Here is a 25,143-nt window from a genome sequence, read left to right on the forward strand (position 1 = left end):
ACTTCTCATGATCATTTTGCAAAGAAAAAAGAAACTCAGTCAATTTTGTAAAATAAAGCATACCTTTTTAGATTGAGGCTCTGAATATAAAACTGTAATCATACATAGAGAGAGAGAGAGTATGTGTGTGAGTGTGAGTGTGTGTGTGTGTGTGTGTGTGTGTGTGTAAGACTTTATTTTTGCTAAGAGCATTTTAGACTCACAACAAAATTGGCAGGACCGTACAAAGATTTGCCATATATCCATGCCCCTGCACATGTATAGCCTCCTTCATTATCAACATCACTTACCAGAATGGTACGTGTATTACTAAGGATGAATCTACATTAATACATCATAACACTCAAATGTCCATAGTTTACCTTAGGTTTCATTCTTGCTGTTGTGCATTCTGTGGGTTTGGGCACATGTATAATGACATATATCCATCATTATAATATCATACCAAGTAGTTTCTCTGCCTTGCAAATCTGTGCTCTGCCTATTCATTCCCTCACCCTACCTTCTATCCCTGGCAACCACTGATCTTTTTATTGTCTCCATAGTTTTGCCTTTTTCCAGAATGTTGTAGTCAGCATCATTTTACCTGTAGCCTTTTCAGATAGGCTTCTTTCACTTAGTCATATGCATTTAAGGTTTCCTACATGTCTCTTTGTGGGATGATAGCTCATTTCTTTTAGTGCTAAATAATATTCCATTGTCTGTCTGTATTACAGTTTATCCATTCACCTACTGAAGGACGTCTTGGTTGCTTCCAAGTTTTGGCAATTTTGAATAAAGCCAAATAAACATCCGTTTACAGGTTTTTGTGTGGGCATAAGTTTTCAACTCCTTTTGGTAAATAGCCAAGGGGCATGATTACTGGATTGTATTGTAAGAGTATGTTTAGTTTTGTAAGAAATCGCCAAATTGTCTTCCTAAGGGATTGTAGTATTTTGCATTTCCGCCAGCAATGAATAAGAGTTGCTCCACATCCTTAGTAGCATTTGATGTTGTCAGTGTTCTGGATTTGGGCCATTCTAATAGGTATGCAGTCATATTTCATTTTTGTTTTAATTTGCATTTCCCTGCTGACATATGATATTAAGCATCATTTTATATATATATTTTTGCCAACCGTATATCTTATTTGATGAGGTGTCTGTTCAGGTCTTTAATCCATATTTTTTTGTCTGGTTGTTTTCTTGTTGTTGAGTTGTAAGAGTTCTTTGTATATTTTGGATAACAGTCCTTTATCAGGTATGTCTTTTTGCACATATTTTCTCCCAGTCTGTGCCTTATTGTTTCATTCTCTTGCCAGCGTCTTTTGCAGAGCAGATAATTTTAAATTTAATGAAGTCCAAGGTATCAATTCTTTCAATGACGGATTATGCATTTGGTGTTATAGGTTAAAAGTTATTGCCAAACCCAAGGTCATCTAGATTTTCTCCTGTGTTTTTCTAGGAGTTTTATAGTTTTGCTTTTCACGTTTATTTTTATCTAAGTCAGGTAGTGTCGGTCCTTCAGCGTTTTGTTTTTGTTTTTTTTGCGGTACACGGGCCTCTTTTGGCTGCGTTTGGTCTTCTTTGCTGCGTGCGGGCTTTCTCCAGTTGTGGCGAGTGGGGGCTACTCATCCTTGTAGTGTGCAAGCTTCTTATCGCGGTGGCTTCTCTTGTTGCAGAGCATGGGCTCTAGGCGTGCGGGCATCAGTAGTTGTGGCTCACGGGCTCCAGGGTGCAGGCTCAGTAGTTGTGGCGCACAGGGTTACTTGCTCCGCGGCATGTGAGATCTTCCCAGACCAGGGCTCGAACCCATGTCCCCTGCATTGGCAGGCGGATTCTTAACCACTGCACCACCAGGGAAGTCCTTGTAGTAAGTTTTAAAATAAGGAAATGTGAAACCGCCACCAGGGAAGTCCCTCAACCTTGGTCTTTCTTCTTCCATACTGTGTTGACTATTTTGGGTCTTTTGCCTTTCCATATAATTTTAGAATCAGTTTGTTGATATCCACATAATAACTTACTGGGATTTAAATTGGGTTTAAATTGAATCTGTTGATATTAAGTTGGGAAGAACTGACAATATTGTGATTGTCAGTTCATGGGTAAGAATATTGACAATATTCTTATCCGTGAACATGGAATATATCTCCATTTGTTTAATTCCTTGATTACTTTCATAAGAGTTCTGTAGTTTTCTCATATAGATCTTGTATGTATGTTGTTAATTTCTTACCTGTTTCCTTATTTTGGGGTGCTAATGTAAATGTTATTGCATTTTTAATTTCAAATTCCGCTTATTTATTGCTAATACATAAGAAAAGGATTTACTTTTATATATTGACCTTGTATCCCACAATTGCTGTAATTGCTTATTAGTTCCAATGGTGGTTTTGTTGATTCTTTCATATTTTCTACGTAGACAATCATGTCATCCTAATTATTTTTACATATGCATATACTATTTTGAATCTCACTACTTTAGAAAATTAGTGATATGACTTTTATTTATTTTAATGTTTATATGAAATCCCAGTTAAAATAATTTCAAGTACAAAATAATATGCTAATGGAACATAAATCCTTACAGAATCTTGTCAGATAATTCTGGAGATTTTTTTGTGAGGATGGGGGATAAGGAAGGGATATGCTTTCGCCTAAATGGTTTAGTTTTTCTTTAAGTATGGGGAAATGTACCTTTTTCTTTTCCTTTTCTTTATTTAATAAATTTCTTTTATTTATTTATTTTTGGCTGCATTGGGTCTTCATTGCTGCGTGCGGGCTTTCTCTGGTTGCAGGAAGCAGGGGCTTCTCTTCATTGCGGTGCGCTGGCTTCTCATTGCAGTGGCTTGTCTTGTTGTGGAGCACAGGCTCTAGGCACGCAGGCTTCAGTAGTTGTGGCACACAGGCTCAGTAGTTGTGGTTCGTGGGCTCTAGAGTGCAGGCTCAGTAGTTGTGGCACACGGGTTCGTTGCTCCACGGGATGTGGGATCTTCCCAGACCAGGGTTCGAACCAGTGTCCCCTGCGTTGCTAGACGGATTCTTCACCACTGCACCACCAGGGAAGCCCCCCTTTTTCTTTTAATGTTAGTGTAATTCAGAGTCTGGATCCAAAAAATAGTATGGTCCATTTTCTTTATTTTAATATATTCTTATATGGATTGGGAAAGAAAATGGGATAACTGTATTTTTTTTATGTTTACTTTTAGCCAAGTTTCAGTCCTTACTCTAAATGTTTTAATGCCTCAGAGCCAAGAAGGCACCTATTAACTTTTTTTAAAACTATAAATTTGGTTCATCTTTGATTTTGCTTTTTTCTTTATAGAAATTAAAAAAGGAAGATGAGAAACTCAGTTCAAATAATGACTTCTTTTTAATCCAAATTACAATTCTGCCACCTAGTGTTTGCATACGGATTTTTTAACAGTATTCTTTTTTCTTTTAAAAAACTGAGAATAATTTTTTCCTTCATCCTTAGCTTACTAATTTAATATTCAGCTTAGTAAAAACTTTAAAAGGGGTATCCAACTTTTTACGGAATTAGATTGTTAATATCTCAAATTTTAAAGGTCATAAATTGTTGAAAAATTCATTGTGTAGTTAACCCTTGAACAACATGGGTTTGAACTGTGCAGATCCACTTACAAGTGGATTTTTTTCAATAAACAAGTACTGCAGTACTATGTGAACCGTGGTTGGTTGAATCTATGAATTTAGGGATTTTCTACTGCTTGGGGGTTGGTGCCTCTAACCCCTGTGTTCAAGGTCTGCCCGTGATGTTTACACAGTTTTGTTCTGTAATGAGTAATTTTACTTTCTTAGAGTCGAGGTGGAAAGAAGTTTCTTGCTGTACTGAAAGAAATCTTGGACAGGGATCCGTTGTCTCAGCTGTGTGAGAATGAAATGGATCTTATTTGGACTTTGCGACAAGACTGCAGAGAGAATTTCCCACAGTCATTGCCAAAATTACTGCTGTCAATCAAGTGGAATAAACTTGAGGATGTTGCTCAGGTAACAAAAGATCATTTCTGTAACTCCATTCAGCAGTATATGTTACTTTGTTGATTTCGTGTAAATTGTCCTTTCCTATATAGGTATGTTTCCAAAGGTTGGGTAATTTTCTGCAGGAGAAATTTTGAGGTTTTCAACTCTTACATATTCTGGTCTAAATGGTAAACCAGAAAGTTTTAAGATTTCAAAATCCCAGATTCCGGGTAGGTTTTCTATATCTTTTACTAAAGATAATTAAGACTTAGGTCTTGGTGTAATCATCTGTAATTACTACCAGCATGTGGTAGGTTCTGGGCTACTTCTAACAGTTTCATCAATGAACTCCAAGGTTTTAATCTTAAGACCTTTTGCAGTGAGTGTCCTAAAATGAATATGTATCGTTTGAAAATTACCTCTATTTGTAAAAGTTAACATTTTAGATCATAAGCCATTCAGATCAATTTTACTGTTTATTTAAAGTTGGTCAGTGTTGATGAATATTTGTCTTTAAGCAGAAAAGCAAAAGGGGAACAAATGTTTGATCCAAAAAAGCCACCAAATTTTAGCTACTTGATTTAATTTTCAAGACTATGTGAAAAAGCACTGGCATTATTAAATTCACTTGGTTATCAGTGCTCTACAGAAAGATTCTTGAAATTATTTCTTAATCAGAATGAATACATTTGGCATATTAAAATAATGTTATTCGCCTTACTTGAATTCAACTGATCTTTTAAAAATTTTTCTTGTCTTATTAAATCTATAATGACTTTAAAAATTTAGTCAAGAAATGTATATTTCTTTTAATCAGGTATATTTTTTAAAAATCTTTGATTTTATTGTTTTACTTCATAAATTAAGTTTAGAAAGTATTTCTTTTGAGTTTATTCCTAGGGTCTAACAATTTTTTTGGAATCATGTTACAAAATTATATGATGTGCCTTGTTTAAACTGGTTACACAGACCACATGAAAATTACTTACTCTGAAAAGGAATTATTTTTGTCATCTAGATAGATTTTAATTGTTCTGACACAGTTGTCTTCTAACCATTTATTTATTTAAATTCAAGGTTAGTTTTCTATGAACCCCCCCTAATGGTTGAATATAAGCATTTTTTAACTGGCACATTTGCCTACTTCTCAATGAATAGCATTCATTTCTAAGTGCCTATCCAAGAAATGCATCATATTATTATTTTGCATATAATTAGAATAGAAAAAAATTTCTTGCTGTTCTCTTAAGATATCTGAGAGGGAGGTTTTGTATGTCAACTGTCAGAAAATGGAATGAGACAATTCAGGCTTAATATTTCTTTATTCGAACCCCAGGGGCAGAAATTTTTACACTGAGGAGTTTAGTTTACTATACTTGTCTCATTTCCATGAGTAAATCTAAAGCATTGTTTTCAGATATAACTTAACTTCCTCCATTGTGGTAGAAGAAAGTCTGTAGTGTAACTTAATATTCTTATAGAAAAACCTAAATGTGTGTAAGGAAGTATAGGAAGGCATGAATTTCACGATCCTAATCCCCCCCTTTAGTAGTCTAGAAAAGAAAATCAACGGAATAAAAAGTAATGTGTTTTGGCTTCTCCCCCAGCCCTATCCCATTGCCAGTTACACTGAACTGGTATAAGAGAATATAAACTGTATTTTCAATGAATTGACTACCTAAGAGAAGTGGAGAGTCAGAACCTGGTGCACATATTCTGCAGGCATATGCCACTGGTGAAAATTCTATAGAAGGGTAGCCTCCCATTAATCCACAGGAAAACATTCTGTTGGCATACTGCAGAAGGGTTTTCAATAGTCTCTTGCAGCAGACAGGTAATTAATTAGTCAGCACTGCTTTCACTATTTATATGGCTGAGTCAGATTTCCCTTCCCTGTTTGCTTCCATAGCTTTCTCCAAACTGAAGCGATGAGTTTTGGTAATTTATTTAATTTTATGTTTATATTATTGATTTAATAATTTAATAATCTTAGCAAAAGTTATAACTTTTCAATAGTAGGGCTGTTTTTAACCTATACCATAGTTGAACCTCTGGTATTACATAACATTATCTATCCTTTACAGTATTGTTTTTGTGGAGCAGTGTATATTCCACGTGTTAACTGGGGATGCTAGGAGGTTTTTTTTAGCTATCATTTCAGACCCTCAAGAAACAGTCCCCTTTATCCATAAGGAGGAATACTAGTCCATTAGGGCCTTGGGGAAAGTGGGCAGGGAGCCCCATCAGTGATAAAACGTGGGGTGATGTAGGTGTTTCATATCTTTAAAGCAGTATTGCTCAAACTTTTGTTCAATTATTACACTCCTTAGGACCCTTTTTACATATTTTCCCCAATAGCCCCATCCCCATGGGATTTTGATACCACAGATAAGTGTATGTTTGCCTATGTAGTGTATGCATATATGTACTTTGTATATTAAAAGAGCAAGTATAAGACAATCTTTTTATTCAGTACAAGTTTAAGAATAATTGAACCAAAATTTAAGGTAAAGGTTAAAATGTAAAAACTAACATTTTGTTGTATTTGTTGAATAACTGATGTAATTCATTATGTAAATTGTAATGTATCACATTTCATATCCATGTTAGTAATTTATGTAAATATATATTAAAAAGGCAATGCAGTCAACTTTTAAAAATTACTCAAAAGGGTTATTTTTTCTGCTAATGTAAAATAATTGAAAATTAATTTTTTAAAAATTATATCATTAGAGAACTTAACTTCTAAGTTTGCTTCATATGAGAAGATACCTTTTAACTTAGCTGCTAGATACTCATTTAGATATTGACTTTTGAGCACTTGACAAGTTAATGAGAGGTTGAATAATTTGGAGAATTAAAATAATAAAATGTAAATTATTTTTATGTAATTTTCAAAGCCCAGGTCTCTCGCAGATGCTCAAGTGACAAGCGACAAGGCAGGCAGCAGGTACTGCAAGCCATCTCTTGCAACATGACTTTGAGATTGAGCAGGCAACTGAGAGAAAAGCCTCCAACCATTGCCATCTATTTGCCATATTCTTGTAGCTCTCATCTTGCATACATTTTGTGTTTTTTCCTTGGACTTGATGTCAGTGCTACATAAGTGATACCCAAGAAAACCCAACAATATAAATCAGATATTAAGGAATAAGATTTTGTCCGAGAAGGTTGAGCTTTGGAGGGCCACAAATCATAATTATCAAAAAATGTTTTGCTTTCCTCCATAACCACTTTTCTTCCCACTTACCATCCCTGATAAGAATGTAAACTATAAATATATCAAAACCATGAGGAGGAAGGGACTCTTCCCAAAATTGACCCTTAAAAAAAAATCAACCCTGATGAGTCTCACTGTGTTCTGATGGGAGGCAGGTAAGAATCCTTTCTAGAGATTTGGGTTTTCTGGAACTAGGGTTTCCAAAGATGTGGCCATGTCCACCTGAACCCACCCTTCACCAGTACTCCCAGCTCATTCCCCCATGGGATTCTTTTTTATCCTATATCTAGGTCATTTCTAAGCGGCATCTGTAAGTGGGAAACTGGCTGTATTTATCTTGTGTATATAAAATAACTAGGTACTGTGATTTAATGGATTTAAACATGTTATAGTCAATAAAGTTTTGTAAAGTGATACTCTTAAAAATATTAAGAACTAAAAGTAAACTTCCTCAAGATAATTTTATGTTGTTATAATGCACTTTTTTATATATAAATTGCCTTTCATTAGTTTGAGCCTTGCAGCTTATATTTGTACTTTGAATTTGACCTTTAAGTATTTCTTGATTATTTCCCTCTGCTGTTTCCCCTCTCCCCTTCCTCTCACCTTTCCCCCTACCTTCTGCCCCCATCTTTTTTTCCCTTAAAAAATTATTTAATGATTGTAGAATTCATATATTCAGTGTATCATTCTACCTCCAGGTAAGTACATAATAGCTTTTTCACTTGCTTACCGATAGAATCTTTCAACAATCTTTATTAATCTGTATTAACAACAGTGGATTTTTGACGCCTTAGTAACTGCAAGTATGCTTCTCCTTTCTTTTGACCCATCTCTGCTCCTGTGTACCAAGGAAAAGTAGATTACTTTTCTCTCCTATAATTTCTGAACCAGTTTCAATTTTTAAACAGCTTCAGGCACTACTTCAGATTTGGCCTAAACTGCCCCCCCGGGAGGCCCTGGAGCTTCTAGATTTCAACTATCCAGATCAGTACGTGCGAGAATATGCTGTGGGCTGTCTGCAACAGATGAGGTATCTCCTGCAGGAGGCTTTTTTGGGTCAAGGAATAACTTGTGGGTGGGAAGAGAAGTTGATGTCTGCTTGAATGTCTTGTAAGAAAGGAAAAGGATAGGAATGACCGAGTTCAAAGCATCTGTTCCCTCCTTCCTCCCACTCTCTCCCACAGTCTCTCCTGTTTTCTCCCCCCACCCCGCCCCATCTCCTCCGATCCTCCCCGACTCTCTCTCTCTCTCTCTCTCTCTGTTTTTTGTTTTTTTTGGCGTGGCTGCCTCGCATGCAGGATCTTAGTTCCTGACCAGGGATCGAACCTACGCCCTCTGCAGTGGAAGCGTGGAGTCTTAACCACTGGGCCACCAGGGAAGTCCCCACTCTATATGATAAAACAAAAAAGCAAGCAAAAACTGCATGGGGTGGTCCCCAAGAACACCCTCAGGTTCCATGACTTACGAGGAGGACTCATAGGACTCAGCATATAGTCACCCTTGGCTAAGATTTATTACATAAAAAGTATACAGAGCAGTACTGGGAAAGGAAAAAAATTCATGGGGCAAAGTCTGGAGGAAACCAGGGAGATGCTTCTAAGAGTTCTTTCCCAGTGGAATCGCACTGAATACACTTAATTCCCCCAGCAACAAGTTGTGACAGCACACCTGAATACTGTCTACCAGGGAAGCTTGTTACAGACTTGGTGGCCAGGGTTTTTTTTGCGGGGAGGGCAGTGCTAGTCACATGAGCACCCTCTGCCTAGCATATTCCCAAATTCTAGACTCCCGGAACAAAAATGCGTGTTGAGCATAAAACATACTGTTTGCAAAAACAGTTTAGGCATAGTAAGCCACTCTTATCTGTTAAGGTGGTGGGAAGCCTTCCGAAATCTACATTCCCAGATGCCGGTCAAGGGCTAACCTTGTAAGCATGCTTTATCAAAGGATAGCAGTCAGGCTTGCTCCTCTGTTAACTCTTTTCTGTCCATTACCCACAATTAAGAAATGTTAATATTTTTTCTTTTTTTAAATGTTAATATTTTTGACTTTTTTTAAGTTTGTATTTTATTTATTTTTTTAAACTTAAAAAAATTTTTTTTTTTAATTCTTTGGCTGCATTGGGTCTTCGTTGCTGCGTGCAGGCTTTCTCTAGTTGCAGCAAGCGGGGGCTACTCTTCACTGCGGTGCGCGGGCTTCTCATTACGGTGGCTTCTCTTGTTGCAGAGAACGGGCTCTAGGCACGCAGGCTTCAGTAGTTGTGGCATGCAGGCTCAGTAGCTGTGGCTCACGGGCTCTAGAGCACAGGCTCAGTAGTTGCTGCCCACGGGCTTAGTTGCTCCGCGGCACGTGCGATCTTCCCGGACCAGGGCTCAAACCTGTGTCCCCCACATTGGCAGACAGATTCTTAACCACTGTGCCACCAGGGAAGCCCTAAGTTTGTATTTTAAAGCAATTAACGTTACAGCTAAAGTCCTCATAGTTTCCTTACTCAATCCTGATTATTTTCACTTCCCAGAGGCAACTGTTAATCACGAATTTGGTGTATATCCTTCTATACCATAATTTTCTGTTTTTACCACATTTATATATCTATAAAATACAGATATGGGATAATATTGTACATTTAAAAATCACACAGCTGTGTCTTGCCATATATATTGTTTTACATAGTTTTTTTCCTTTATTCAACATTAGGTTTTTGAGGTCAGTCTCTCCTGTTACATATAAATGTAGTTTATTCCTTTCACTACTGTGTAATATTCTTTCATAGAGATGTATCGTATTTACTCCATTTCTCTATTGAGGAACATTTTAAATTTTCTCAAAATTTCCCTCTTAACAAACAATGCTACAGTGAACATGCTTGTACAATCTCTTTAGGGTAGTACATGTGTGAGAATCTATGGGATTTCTTGGATGAAATGTCATTATTGAGACAGTCTTAGACAATGGGCATTTTCAGGTTTATCCATTTTCTTACTAGCCTCAAAATGAGGGGTTATACCATATGGTCATTTGAAAAACAAAAGTTCTCAGAAAATTATGGATACTGTGATACATTTTTTTCCTTTTCTTCTCTTTAAAATAAATCATTTATGTTTTAAATTGTGTGCTCTCCAAAACAAATTATACAAACTCTTTAACAGTGGTTATTTTGGGGGAGTGAAATAAGAAGTGTAAGGAAAGAGGAAGCCTCTTCTTTTCTATACTTCTATCTTTTACACCACTTATAGATTTTATAGTGGGCATGGATTTTACAATAAACTTAAGATGGTTTTATAGATAGTTTTAAAAAATGAGGCTCCCAGTTGTTCCTCAGTCTCTCTGTTTGCATTGGAGATCTGAAGGGGAGGGGCTACCTGGCCCCCCTTGGACTGAGCTAAGTGTTTTTCTTAAATATATTGATCCCTAGGAGGAGATTGCTGTGATCCCCATGTTCCATATAGGTAATTCTAATGTGTCTTCCTATGTTAAATTTTCTGGTATGAGGTTTTTTCTGGTGTATAGTATCCTAGGTTTCAGTCCCAGGTCAGTATCCTAGGTTTCATTCCCAGGTCTGCTTTAGACTACTGCTTAACCATTTATTGTCCAAGACTATAGTCACCAAGTAGAGGACTTGGGATGCATATCTTACCTGACTACTGGAATTGCCTTTGATGGGAGTGTGTTTACATGTGAATGGTTTGGAGATGGATACAAAATAGAGAGCCCGAACATTAATTAATTCAGCTCATTTAATTACAATAGTATGTCAATTCAATGAATCCATTCCCACTTACAAATACACTCTTTATCCTTCAAACTATTTGAAGATTTTAATTGTTCATTCATTTTCTGGAGCAAAAATTACTTAATCCCAATGATATGAAAGGAAAATAAGTTGAAGTACTGATGGAATTTGTATTTTAAAAAGCTGGTTGGTTGACTGAGCACGTAACTTTTTCAGCATGATCAGAAAACTATTACCTAATTTTATTATAACTCTCGGCTGATTATAAATACAATCATCAGTTGTATAAACCTAGTTAACTTAATAAAAATGCCCCATATATCTGTTCTTTGCTCCTTTTCACTCTTCTGCACATCAGAAATTCTCAGCTTTTCTTATGTTATTGTAACAGTGAAACAGTGAATGTAAGTGTGCCCCAAGCTTGACCCAAAAGAACCATTGTGTTTCAGTAAGTTAGTATTTGATAAGTTTGATAGGAATGGGTCTTTTTCCAGCACCGATTGTTGAGTGACTTACTGTGTCTTTTGTTTTTTTCAGTGATGAAGAACTCTCTCAATATCTTTTACAGTTGGTGCAAGTTTTAAAATATGAGCCTTTTCTTGATTGTGCCCTCTCTAGATTCCTACTAGAAAGAGCACTTGCTAATCGGAGGATAGGGCAGTTTTTATTTTGGCACCTTAGGTAAGTCTTTTATATTTCAAATCAAATCCACCACGTGCTTTTGTAAATATTAACCAGCATAATACAGGGCATGTAGTAAAACGGTCTAGCTGCTTTAGTTGTTTCTGAGTCATCCATAACATTTATGCTTTCTTGGTATCTACTCCTATTTCTTGATACCCAGACTCTCAATTTTCATGATTTGGCAAAGTAACTGAGATAAGTGTCCCTTTATGCCTCCTTGATTTATAACTGAAATTAATAATTTTTATTATGATAATTATTATAATTAATAATAATAATAATTATAATATATTGCTATTTTCCAGTAAAGTTTACTTACTGTGTTAATATTTTTGGACTAAAAACGTACTTATTGGGTAGTGGTATCATCATTGCTACTATTGCATAAATAAAGATTTTAAAGTTTTCCTATAACAACAGCAACTTTATTTTTAGCTTCTTTATTAACTAGGTCATTTTCAGAAATACATGAATCTTATTAAACCAAGTTTATATAGGAGTAAAATAGGGAAAGAGAACTAAAGTTCTTCTGTTGCCTAGGAAGGTTGTCAATTCCTCATTTCTCACTCTATACTTGGACATTTGTGGTTTTTTTCCATCTGGACTTCAGAGTACTGAAGCTAATCATTAACAGAAAAAAATAACTTTTCTCCTTTTTGGCTAAGCTTCTTAAGGAAAATGAGCTGTATAGTATTGTGATGTTAATTTTAGGAGTTATATTTCTGAATCTTGATTTCTTTATTATCCATAGTTTTTCCTTTCTTGTTTTTAACTTGTCTTCTTTTCTCATCCATTTCAATCTTCTTATTTTTAAATCCCTCAAGGAATAACAAAATAAGGTATTCCTTCCTTTTTCAAATGTGTACACCATTCTTTAAGTGAAAAAAAAAATCACATAGAAGCTAATTGAGGGATTAGTCAATTGTGTGATCTGAGTTGTCTGTAAATTGGTAGTATTACCATTTCACTCCAAAAAAACAAATAAGATGTGATAACTTTGGATTTCTAGGAGTAAACAATTAACTAATGATAAAATCACATATCTTTTTGAACTGTAGTGTTTAAAGAATTAAAAGTTGAGCATCCCATCTGTGATTGTGTACAAGATGATGTGTTCTCCCTTTCTTTGATTAGCATAATAAGTTAATTTCATAATAGAATAAAGAAGTCAGTATTTTTATTTGGTGACCTGAAGTGTTTGATAAATCTTCGTAATATTAACTTTCTGCAGGTCAGAAGTGCACATTCCTGCTGTTTCAGTACAATTTGGTGTCATCCTTGAAGCATACTGCCGGGGAAGTGTAGGTCACATGAAAGCGCTTTCCAAACAGGTATCAGCTTATTTTAATCTTCATGTTCACTTTGTCACATGGTATTTGATAAATTGTGTCATATGCTAGTTCTCCTATCACAGTATTTCATAGAAGTTTCAATAACTGAACCCAGTTAATACATTTTTTAATTAAAATGTAAGCCAAGAAATGAAGTTTCAACAAATTCAGCAGAATATTATTAATTGAATGCTATCTGAAAAATTAGGATTCCTTATAGTATTAACACCATGCCTTAAATTTTAGTAGGAAATACCTATTTAGACATGCTTAACAATGGATTTGATGGTAACAAAGATTATGAAATCTTTAGACGCTGTTTTTCCATACCTCTGAGTTACTATTTCCAGTTAGTATAGTATTTATGATTCATACGCTCTGCCATTTGTTTTAAACTGAGATATTTTGACACCTAAGTTTGTAGGTGTTACAGCTTCTAGAATTCAGAATCCTCAAGCTGCTTTTTCAAACTATATATACATGCCTGAAATTGTGATGCTCTCCCACATTCCCTCATTTTCTTCCTAGGCCTTCATTTTCTAATCATTTCAGATGATGAGTTATTAGTGATACTAATAGGTCAGATATTAAATGCTTACTGTATGCCAGGAAGTATACTAAGTGTTTAAAGTATGCTATTTTACTCTCCTAATAATGTGCCACAGTATTTACTGTTACTGTCTGGATTTGACAAGGTGAAAAAACAATCTCTCCAAGAGATTAAGTAACTTGCCTAAGAACCCACAACTATTAAGTAAAAGAGTAAGTTTCAGACTTAGCTCTCTGTCGAACTATAAAACTAAATCTCTTTTTATTATACTGGGAGTTTTCAAACCTTTTAAGCAAAACCTCTCTTTTTAAAATCAAAACTCAAAGATAGATCCATTTTACAAAATAGACAACAATGTCATTTTATCAGTATAAATGTATCTTTGAAGCTAAAATAAAACGTAAGCCATTAAACAGAATCATGATGCTGTTTTATTGAACACAGAATTTCATTGGGCGTTATTGTTGACAGTTGTCTCAGTATCCAGTTATTTGTGTATTTTATTTTGGAGATAATCCTGACTTATACCTCTAAGTAATTACAAATAGTAATGGTTTTTAAAGAGCTTTCTTGCAAATGAGAAACATAACCTTGGCCCAAGCTTGATTTGTTGGTGTCTTCTTGGTCCCCTGAAGGATGAGATGAGAGCATTTCTGCCGTCAGGTAAAGCAGCCCTGTATTAGCTTCTTCATGCTGGAATCCTTCATTGACAGATAGCAATGATATGCTCTTGTTCTCTAGCAATAGTTTTTCCTAAATTGAGTATTATCTAACATAACTCAAGAAGATTTTTAAAAATGGTTTAATATATATTTACTCAGAACCTGCTATATGCTAGGGTTTGTGTTGCTGTTGGTGATGTGAAGTCATATTAGCTATATTGCTGTCATCAAGGATTTTATATTCCACAGAGTAGGTACACAAATTAGTGATATTATGATGGCAGTGTTATTAATGGGAGTATTATGTATGGTAGCAGAAAAAAGAGGCACATATTCTAGCTTAGGGCATTAGGCAAGAGGTCACAGTGCAGGTGACACTTGTTGTGGGTTTTGATGATCTGGTTAGCTAGTTGGAGAGTGTGGTAGTCAGTGCTCTACAGAGAGACAATTGTGTTTGTGTCTATATAGAGAGAGTGAAGGGGGCAGGTGGGTGAGATTGAGATTTATTATAAAGAATTGGCTCATGTGATAATGGAGGCCAAGAAGTCCCAAGATCTGCAGTCAAGCAAGCTGGAAATCCAGGAGAGCTGGTGTAGTTCCAGCCTGAGTCTGAAGGCCTGAGAACCTGGAGAGCCAACAGTATGAGTACCAGTCTGAAAGCAGACAGACTTGACACCCAAGAAGAGCCATTGTTTCAGTTCAACTCTGAAGGCAGGAAAAGAACAATGTCCCAGCTCTAGGCAGTCAGGCAGGTGGAATTCCTTCTTTCTTGCAGGAGCGTCTGCCTTTTGTTCTATTCAAATGTTTGGATGAGGCCCACCCACATAAGGGAGGGCAATCAGCTACATTCAGTCTACCTATTCAAATGTTAATCTCATCCAGAAACACCTAGAATAATGTTGGTCCAAGTATCTGAACACTCCTTGGCCCTGTCAAGTTGATATGTAAAATTAGCCATCACAGGTCAACTTGGCATCCATATGTAGCTCCTTAAACCCTTACTTAATCTCTAAATAAAGCCAATAACAAGGTCAAAATTCCACCTAACATGATACAACGAGGCTGAGTACCACCAATTACTCGTTAACTTCTTTCTCAGAGGAGGAGACAATCTCGAGTGGCGTTTGTTCTTCTCCTTAATTCCCTGTAAATTAAATAGTATGTTGTAAAATTAATAATACTTAAATATTAAGATTTAAGTAATGATATAAAGTTAATGTATCTTATGTTACATGTTAAGGGAATAAGAGTGAGAAGGAAACAAAGATATTTGTTATATATGTGTGTATATATGTGTGCATACACCCGTATTCATAACAAAATAAGATATTCATGACAGTCCTCATTTCTGTAACTGATCACGTGGTTATATCTGGTATTTATCACTACCATCTTCTAACCCATCCTGTATTCCCTTTGTCTTCGGCAAGCACCTCAGTTGGTTGTGTCCTTTACATGCTGGGATGACCTAAAGCTTCATTCTTGAAGAGTCTAGGCCATTAGTAGTCCTACCTGGATTGACTTGTAATTTCCCATTGATCTTAATCACTGGACTTGGTAATACTAAGAGATCACCTATATTCTAGACATACTCTTCCCTAATTTCTGCTTTGCAGTCAGGATCAATCATCCTAGCCAGCACCATAATGTACTTCTTTGCCTGTTGATCCAGAAGCATGAGGAGCCCAAAATGGCTGGGCAGGAGTCTTACCATCCAGTTCAATGGAATTGTTGTGTCTCCCAGTAGAATCATTCTTCTCTCTGTAACTAAGACCTCTGTGCCAACAGAGCATAAGATCTCAGGAACAGGAGGCAAAAATTTTGTTAGTGGGTCATTAGGGGTAATAGTGAGAGGGTACTACTTCCATTTTCACACCTTCATGGACCTGTGAATCCTGGCTATTGGAGAAACAGCATCATATATTGGATGCTGATTCAGAGCATATACAGCCTTCTACAGAACCTTGTCCCAGCCCTGCAAGGTATTCACATCTAGCCAGCACTGTAATTGTCTTCAAAAGGCCATTCCACTGTTTTATCAAGGCAGCTACTTCTAAATGGTAGGGAACATGGTAAGACTAGTGAATTCTATGAGCACGAGCCCATTGCTGTACTTTATTTGCTGTGAAATGAGTTCCTTGATCAGAAGCAATGCTATGTGGAATGCCATGATGGTGGCTAAGGTGTTTTATAAGTCCATGGATGGTAGTTTTGGCAGAAACATTGTAGGCAAATTCATATCCAGAGTGTTTGTTCCAGTAAGAATAAGGTACTGCCCTTTCCAGAAGGGAAGCAGTCCCATGTTATCAACCTGTCATTCCATAGCTGGCTGATCACCCCCAGGAAATGGTGCCATATTGGGCGCTCAGTGTTGGTCTCTGGTGCTGGCACATCAGGCACTCAGCAGTGGCCGTAGCAGGTGGGCTTTGGTGAGTGGAGGTTTATGTTGCTGAGCACATACATAACCTCCATCCCTGCCACTGTTCTCCATTGGATGGTGACCGGGTTGGCTGAGGAAAGGCTGGCTGGTATACATGGAATGGGTCATCCTATCCACTTTATAAAAATCTTCCAAGGTTAAATTCTGGTGAGCATACAGTGGGACAAAAATATCTTTTATTTTTTTGCCCATTCCGAGAGGTCTATCACATACCTCTTCCTTAAATTTCCTTGTCACTAGTTTTCCAATCATGTTCCTTCTAAGTCTCTGACCAGTGTTGGTCACAGCTCGTGAATTGCTATATAATTGCACATATGGCCATTTCTCCTTCCAAGCAAAGTGAACAAACAGGTGCACTTTCTGAAGTTCTTCACACTGGGAGTATTTCCCTTCACCACTGTCCTTCAGGAATGTTCCAGAAGGGGGCTCTAGTACCACAGTTGTCCACTTTTGTATGGTGCCTACCTATTGTAATCCAATAATCTGTAAACCATGGTTAAGTCTTCTCTTCCTGTGTCAGCTGATCATAAGGAACTCCCCATGAGGCCATGCTGCAGGATAGGATAGAGAAGGTAGTATAACAGGAGTGAGAAACCACGGACATTTGGGCCACTTCTTCATGTCACTTGTGCCTTCAGGACCCGATTGGGCCCAGTCTCGTATATAACCACGTTCACTTGATGATGGAGTGCCACTGTGCTTGCCCATCTTTATGTGTGGTGGGTCAGATAACACCTGGTTCATGACAGGCAGCTCAGGTTGCATGGTTACTTCATGGCCAGTGGTTAAGCGTTGTCTCTACTGAAACCCAGAAGCAAGCTAAGAGCTGTTTCTCAAAAGGAGAGTAGTTATCAGTAGGGCATGGTAGATTTTGTTTTTCCCCAAAATAATAAGGACCTGTGCTGTGATTCACCTATAGGAGCCTGCCAAAGGCTCCAAATAGCATCCCTATATGTCACTGACAGATCTAGCACCATTAGGTCTGCTGGATCATGTGGCCACAACTTGCATGGCAGTTTGGGCCTGCTGCAGAGCATTCTCTTGTTCTGGGCCTCACTCAAAACCGGCACCTCGGGCTTCCCTGGTGGCGCAGCGGTTGAGAGTCCGCCTGCTGATGCAGGGGACACAGGTTCATGCCCAGGTCTGGGAAGATCCCATATGCCGCGGAGCGGCTAGGCCCGTGAACCATGGCCACTGAGCCTGCGCGTCCGGAGCCTGTGCTCCGCAACGGGAGAGGCCACAACAGTGAGAGGCCCACGTACCGCAAAAAAAAAAAAAAAAAACCAAAAAAACCAAACTGGCACCTTTTGAGGTGCTGGGTCACTCAGTAAATAGGCCAGAGTGCATGAGGAATATGTTGCCTCCAGAATCCAAAGAGGCCCACTAGGTGTTGTGCCTTATTTTTGGTTGTAAGCAAATAAATTATTCTTCACCTTAGAAGGGATATCTTGACATGCTCCATACCACTTTAACCCTAGAAGATGCACTGAGACTGAAGGCCTCAAATTTTTGTCGGATTTATTTCCCACCTTCTAACATACAAATTTCTTTAAGTCTAGAGTAGTTGCTACATGTTACTTACTAGGTTCAGTCAGCACAATGTTATCACTGTAATGGATCAGCATGATATCTTATTGAAAGGAAAGTCGATTAAGGTTCCGGCAAGCTAAACTATTACATAGAGCTGGAGAATTGATGTACCCCTGAGTTAGGACAATGAAAGTGTATTGTTGGCCTTGCTAACTTAAGCAAATTAATTATGGGGGTCCATATTGACACATACGGAGAAAAAAAGCACTTGTCAGATCAGTAGTTGCATACCATGTATCAGGGGGTGTGTTTATGCAGTGAAACTACATCTGGTATACCACCTGGTAAATGCTGTAACAATCCACTGTAATTCTCTAAGAGTCATCTGTCTTTTGTACAGGCCAAATAGGCAAGATGAATGAGGATGTGATGGGAATCACCACCTTGCATCTTTCAAGTCCTTGATGATAATACTAATATGTACAGTTACTCTAGGAATGTTTTTACTGTTTTCTTGGGAAGAGACAGTTGTAATAACTTCCACCTGGCCTTTCCCATCATAATAGCTCTCACTCCACGGGTCAGGGAAACAACATAGGGATTCTGCCAGCTCCTGAGTATATCTATTTCAGCTATGCATTCCAGAACTAGAGAAATAACCACAGGATGGGCTTGGGACCCACTGGGACCACCATGGAACAGATTTGTGCTAAAACTCCATTGTTAACTTGGCCTCCATAAGCCCCTACTTCGGTGGACCTCTGATGTTTTGGATCTCTTTGAATTAGTGTCAATTCAGAACCAGTGTCCAGAAGTCCCTGAAAGTTCTGATTATTTCCTTTCCCCCAGCGAGCAGTTGCTATAGTAAAAGGCCATGGGTCCCTTTGGGGAAGCCAGGGGAAAGTCAGTTTCAGTCTGGTTGATATAGGAGAGTTCACAGGCATCATTCAGCGTTGATGAAAGTATTGGGGGATTTATTAACTTTTTAGTGTGTCTAAGCCTATGAGTACATGTTAGAGAAGTGAGGTGTTTATTATTGTCATGGTGTAAACGTAGACCATAAGCTGTATGTGACTGTAAGTATTACAGTATGTAAGCTGTAAGTATTAGCAGGGTAGTTTCATCTAGCTGATATAAACTGAAATCAGTATATTCAGTCCACCTAACTGAAATTTTCTGTAGTATTAAATATTCTCTCCCAGACTTTACTTTTTGGTACTACATTGTTTTTTCCTTGTGGCAAAGACTCCCCTACCTTTTTACCTTTTCTAACTTCTCTATCTCATTTGAAAGCCATTTGTTTCACCACTCCTAACCTGCTGTTCATTCCTATGCCTCTGTGGTATCACACCCTAATTTTATATCAGCTCTCTGTAGTATTATAATTTCCAGTTCCACTACACCTTTTTTTTTTTTTTTTTTTTTTTTTTTTTTTGCAGTACGCGGGCCTCTCACTGTTGTGGCCTCTCCCATTGCGGAGCACAGGCTCTGGACGCACAGGCTCAGCGGCCATGGTTCACGGGCCCAGCCGCTCCACGACATGTGGGATCCTCCTGGACCAGGGCACGAACCTGTGTCCGCTGCATTGGCAGGTGGACTCTCAACCACTGCACCACCAGGGAAGGCCCCACTACAGTTTTTTAACTCATTTGCATTGCCAGAGGAACTACCGTAGGTTTTCATAGATGATTTTAATATTTACGGTTTTTCAACAGAATACACATTTTTCTCAAGTGCTCATGGAACATTCTCCAGGATATATCATATCTTGGGTCACAGATCAAGCCTTGGTAAATTTAAGAAAATTGAAATTGTATCAAGTATCTTTTCCGACCACAAAACTATGAGGCTAGGTATCAATTACAGGAAGAAATCTGTAAAAAATACAAACACATGGAGGCTAAACAATACACTACTTAATAACGAAGTGATCACTGAAGAAATCAAAGAGGAAATCAAAAAATACCTAGAAACAAATGACAATGGAGACACGACGACCCAAAACCTACGGGATGCAGCAAAAGCAGTTCTAAGAGGAAAGTTTATAGCAATACACTCCTACCTTAAGAAACAGGAAACATCTCGAATAAACAACCTAACCTTGCACCTAAAGCAATTAGAGAAAGAAGAACAAAAAAACCCCAAAGTTAGCAGAAGGAAGGAAATCATAAAGATCAGATCAGAAATAAATGAAAAAGAAATGAAGGAAACGATAGCAAAGATCAATAAAACTAAAAGCTGGTTCTTTGAGAAGATAAACAAAATTGATAAACCATTAGCCAGACTCATCAAGAAAAAAAGGGAGAAGACTCAAATCAATAGAATTAGAAATGAAAAGGGAGAAGTAACAACTGACACTGCAGAAATACAAAAGATCATGAGAGATTACTACAAGCAACTCTATGCCAGTAAAATGGACAACCTGGAAGAAATGGACAAATTCTTAGAAATGCACAACCTGCCAAGACTGAATCAGGAAGAAATAGAAAATATGAACAGACCAATCACAAGCACTGAAATTGAAACTGTGATTAAAAATCTTCCAACAAACAAAAGCCCAGGACCAGATGGCTTCACAGGCGAATTCTATCAAACATTTAGAGAAGAGCTAACACCTATCCTTCTCAAACTCTTCCAAAATATAGCAGAGGGAGGAACACTCCCCAACTCATTCTACGAGGCCACCATTACCTTGATACCAAAACCAGATAAGGATGTCACAAAGAAAGAAAAGTACAGGCCAGTATCACTGATGAACATAAATGCAAAAATCCTCAACAAAATACTAGCAAACAGAATCCAACAACACATTAAAAGGATCATACACCATGATCAAGTGGGGTTTATCCCAGGAATGCAAGGATTCTTCAATATACGCAAATCAATCAATGTGATAAACCATATTAACAAATTGAAGGAGAAAAACCATATGATCATCTCAATAGATGCAGAGAAAGCTTTTGACAGAATTCAACACCCATTTATGATAAAAACCCTCCAGAAAGTAGGCATAGAGAGAACTTTCCTCAACATAATAAAGGCCATATATGACAAACCCACAGCCAACATCGTCCTCAATGGTGAAAAACTGAAAGCATTTCCACTAAGATCAGGAACAAGTCAAGGTTGCCCACTCTCACCACTCTTATTCAACATAGTTTTGGAAGTTTTAGCCAAGCAATCAGAGAAGAGGAAATAAAAGGAATCCAAATCGGAAAAGAAGAAGTAAAGCTGTCACTGTTTGCAGATGACATGATACTATACATAGTGAATCTAAAGATGCTACCAGAAAAATACTGGAGCTAATCAATGAATCTGGTAAAGTAGCAGGATACAAAATTAATGCACAGAAATCTCTGGCATTCCTATACACTAATGATGAAAAATCTGAAAGTGAAATCAAGAAAACACTCGCATTTACCACTGCAACAAAAAGAATAAAATATCTAGGAATAAACCTACCTAAGGAGACAAAAGACCTGTGTGCAGAAAATTATAAGACACTGATGAAAGAAATTAAAGATGATACAAATAGATGGAGAGATATACCATGTTCTTAGATTGGAAGAATCAACATTGTGAAAATGACTCTACTACCCAAAGCAATCTACAGATTCAATGCAATCCATATCAAAGTAGCACTAGCATTTTTCACAGAACTAGAACAAAAAAATTTCACAATTTGTATGGAAACACAAAAGACCCCGAATAGCCAAAGCAATCTTGAGAACGAAAAACGGAGCTGGAGGAATCAGGCTCCCTGACTTCAGACTATACTACAAAGCTACAGTAATCAAGACAGTATGGTACTGGCACAAAAACAGAAATATAGATCAATGGAACAGGATAGAAAGCCCAGAGATAAACCCACGTACATATGGTCACCTTATCTTTGATAAAGGAGGCAGGAATGTACAGTGGAGAAAGGACAGCCTCTTCAATAAGTGGTGCTGGGAAAACTGGACAGGTACAAGTAAAGTATGAGATTAGATCACTCCCTAACACCATACACAAAAATAAGCTCAAAATGGATTAAAGACCTAAATATAAGGCCAGAAACTATCAAACTCTAGAGGAAAACATAGGCAGAACACTCTATGACATAAATCACAGCAAGATCCTTTTTGACCCACCTCCTAGAGAAATGGAAATAAAAATAAACAAATGGGACCTAATGAAACTTAAAAGCTTTTGCACAGCAAAGGAAACCATAAACAAGACCAAAAGACAACCTTCAGAATGGGAGAAAATATTTGCAAATGAAGCAACTGACAAAGGATTAATCTCCAAAATTTATAAGCAGCTCATGCAGCTCAATAACAAAAAAACAAACAACCCAATCCAAAAATGGGCAGAAGACCTAAATAGACATTTCTCCAAAGAAGATATACAGACTGCCAACAAACACATGAAAGAATGCTCAACATCATTAATCATTAGAGAAATGCAAATCAAAACTACAATGAGATATCATCTCACACCAGTCAGAATGGCCATCATCAAAAAATCTAGAAACAATAAATGCTGGAGAGGCTGTGGAGAAAAGGGAGCACTCTTGCACTGTTGGTGGGAATGTGAATTGATACAGCCACTATGGAGAACAGTATGGAGGTTCCTTAAACAATGACAAATAGAACTACCATATGACCCAGCAATCCCACTACTGGGCATATACCCTGAGAAAACCATAATTCAAAGAGTCATGTACCAAAATGTTCATTGCAGCTCTATTTACAATACCCAGGACATGGAAACAACCTAAGTGTCCATCATCGGATGAATGGATAAAGAAGATGTGGCACATATATACAATGGAATATTACTCCGCCATAAAAAGAAACGAAATTGAGCTATTTGTAATGAGGTGGATGGACCTAGAGTGTGTCATACAGAGTGAAGTAAGTCAGAAAGAGAAAGACAAATACCGTATGCTAACACATATATATGGAATTTAAGAAAAAAAAAGTCATGATGAACCTAGGGGTAAGACAGGAATAAAGACACAGACCTACTAGAGAATGGACTTGAGGATATGGGGAGGGGAAGGGTAAGCTGTGACAAAGCAAGAGAGAGTCATGGACGTATATACACTACCAAATGTAAGGTAGATAGCTAGTGGAAATCAGCTGCATAGCACAGGGAGATCAGCTCAGTGCTTTGTGACCACCTAGAGGGCTGGGATAGGGCGGGTGGGAGGGAGGGAGACGCAAGAGGGAAGAGATATGGGAACATATGTATATGTATAACTGATTCACTTTGTTATAAAGCAGAAACTAACACACCATTGTAAAGCAATTATACTCCAATAAAGATGTAAAAAAAGTATTTACTTTTTTTATTCATGTTAAAGTAACTGTATCTGATCCCTCCTTTTTGGAAAGCCCTTTAATGATGGTAATAATAGCTAACATTTATTCACCGCTTATTGTGGGCCATTTATTCTTCACAAGAATATGAGATAGATACTATTAGTCCCGTTAATTTTATAGTCAGATACTATTAGTCCCCTTAATTTTATAGTCCTTTTAAAGATATCTCATACCTATCAATTTCTCTTGTGTTCATGCCTACCATCCTTGTCCAACCCACTATCCTTTCTTACCTGGATGTCTTCATTAACCTCCTAAATTGTGCCCCTTGTTTCCATTCTTCTGCACGCACGCATGTGTGCACATGCACACACACACACACACACACGTACCTTTATTCTCTACCCAGCAGATAAAATGATCTTTTTAAAATGTAGATGTATTCCCTTTTTAAAATCCCTGCAGTAATATTCATTGCATAGGGAATAAAATCCAAATTTTAACAAAGTCTATTAAGACCCCACTTGATGGGGGCCCTACTTCTTTGGCCTCATTCATATGAGTAGACAGCACTGGATGTATTTTGGTTCTCTGGGAACCTCAGTTTGACTTTTATACCAGCAAACATATGACATATATCTTATCACGTTATTCTTACTCTTTTCTTGACTGATGAACAGCCAGGGGAAGATTGTACCCTTTACATGGCAGTTCTTGTTATCACTGTAAACCTATAGTGTGACAAGGTGTTGAAACACTTAAAGTATTTGACTTATGGCCATGTGGGTGTTCCGAACGCTGTTCCAGGAAATGGATATCAACATAATTAGGGTTAGGCCCTGAAAATTCACAACTGTAGAAACATGCAAGAAATTCAAATTTGAAATACTTAAAAAAATTCTTGTTTGCATAGCCCATTTTTCAGCGAGTTCCCTTTTCACCAGTGTTTGTACAGCTCCTGAAAGTGTTGAGAAATGGGGTGTCTGTGGTTTTGACAGATGGCTAACTTGGCAAGCTTCAGCAATCTCAATTTTATCACCAGGCTACATAGAACCTTCCCAGTTTCCTGTAAGCAAGCCCTCAGCCTGTCTGTAGAAACTGCATGCCGAATTCACCTCCCTACAGAGTCTTAGTGGTTTCCTTGCATAGAAGCAAAGTTCAAAAATGAAAATATGGTGTAAAATAAATCTCCTGTTCATCAAAATGCAAGCCATGGTGTTCATAATGTTTGTGCCTACATATTTTTTTTTGCCTACATATTTTATATGCTTGTTATACACAATTCACATGTTGATATATGTATTCTGTTTTTATCATTTGTTGTTTCCAGTTTTAATGACATAATGATAAAATAAAATATTCCTTTTTATGTTTTATACCTGGCTGAGGCTGGGTCTTACAGAATTTGACATAATATTACATGGAAAGACCTTGAGTTACTAAACAATAAAGTTGACTTCTCTTTCCTTGTTTCTTTTTAAATAAATTTATTTATTTTATTTATTATATTTGGCTGTGTCGGGTCTTCGTTGCTGTGTGCGGGCTTCCTCTAGTTGCAGCAAGCTGGGGCTACTCTTTGTTGCGGTGCACGGGCTTCTCATTGCAGTGGCTTCTTGTTTCAGAGCACGGGCTCTAGGTGTGTGGGCTTCAGTAGTTGTGACTCGCAGGCTCTAGAGCGCAGGCTCAGTAGTTGTGGCGCATGAGCTTTGTTGCTCCGCG

The 25,143-nt window shown here is 37.5% G+C and overlaps 1 protein-coding gene across 4 annotated transcripts in view; it reads left to right on the forward strand.

Annotated features, from left to right (window-relative positions):
- Positions 1–25,143, forward strand: part of PIK3CB (phosphatidylinositol-4,5-bisphosphate 3-kinase catalytic subunit beta) — a 192,377-nt gene that overhangs the window by 141,751 nt on the left and 25,483 nt on the right. For all 4 annotated transcript variants that reach the window (XM_030873374.3, XM_060298554.2, XM_060298553.2 and 1 more), the window contains 4 exons: positions 3,801–3,989; positions 8,094–8,215; positions 11,456–11,599; positions 12,834–12,933. In XM_030873374.3, coding sequence (XP_030729234.1) covers positions 3,801–3,989; positions 8,094–8,215; positions 11,456–11,599; positions 12,834–12,933 — 555 coding nt within the window. The remainder of the gene's footprint in view (positions 1–3,800; positions 3,990–8,093; positions 8,216–11,455; positions 11,600–12,833; positions 12,934–25,143) is intronic.

This window comes from Globicephala melas, chromosome 4, assembly GCF_963455315.2.
Source record: "Globicephala melas chromosome 4, mGloMel1.2, whole genome shotgun sequence".
NCBI classification, from domain to species: Eukaryota; Metazoa; Chordata; class Mammalia; order Artiodactyla; family Delphinidae; genus Globicephala; species Globicephala melas.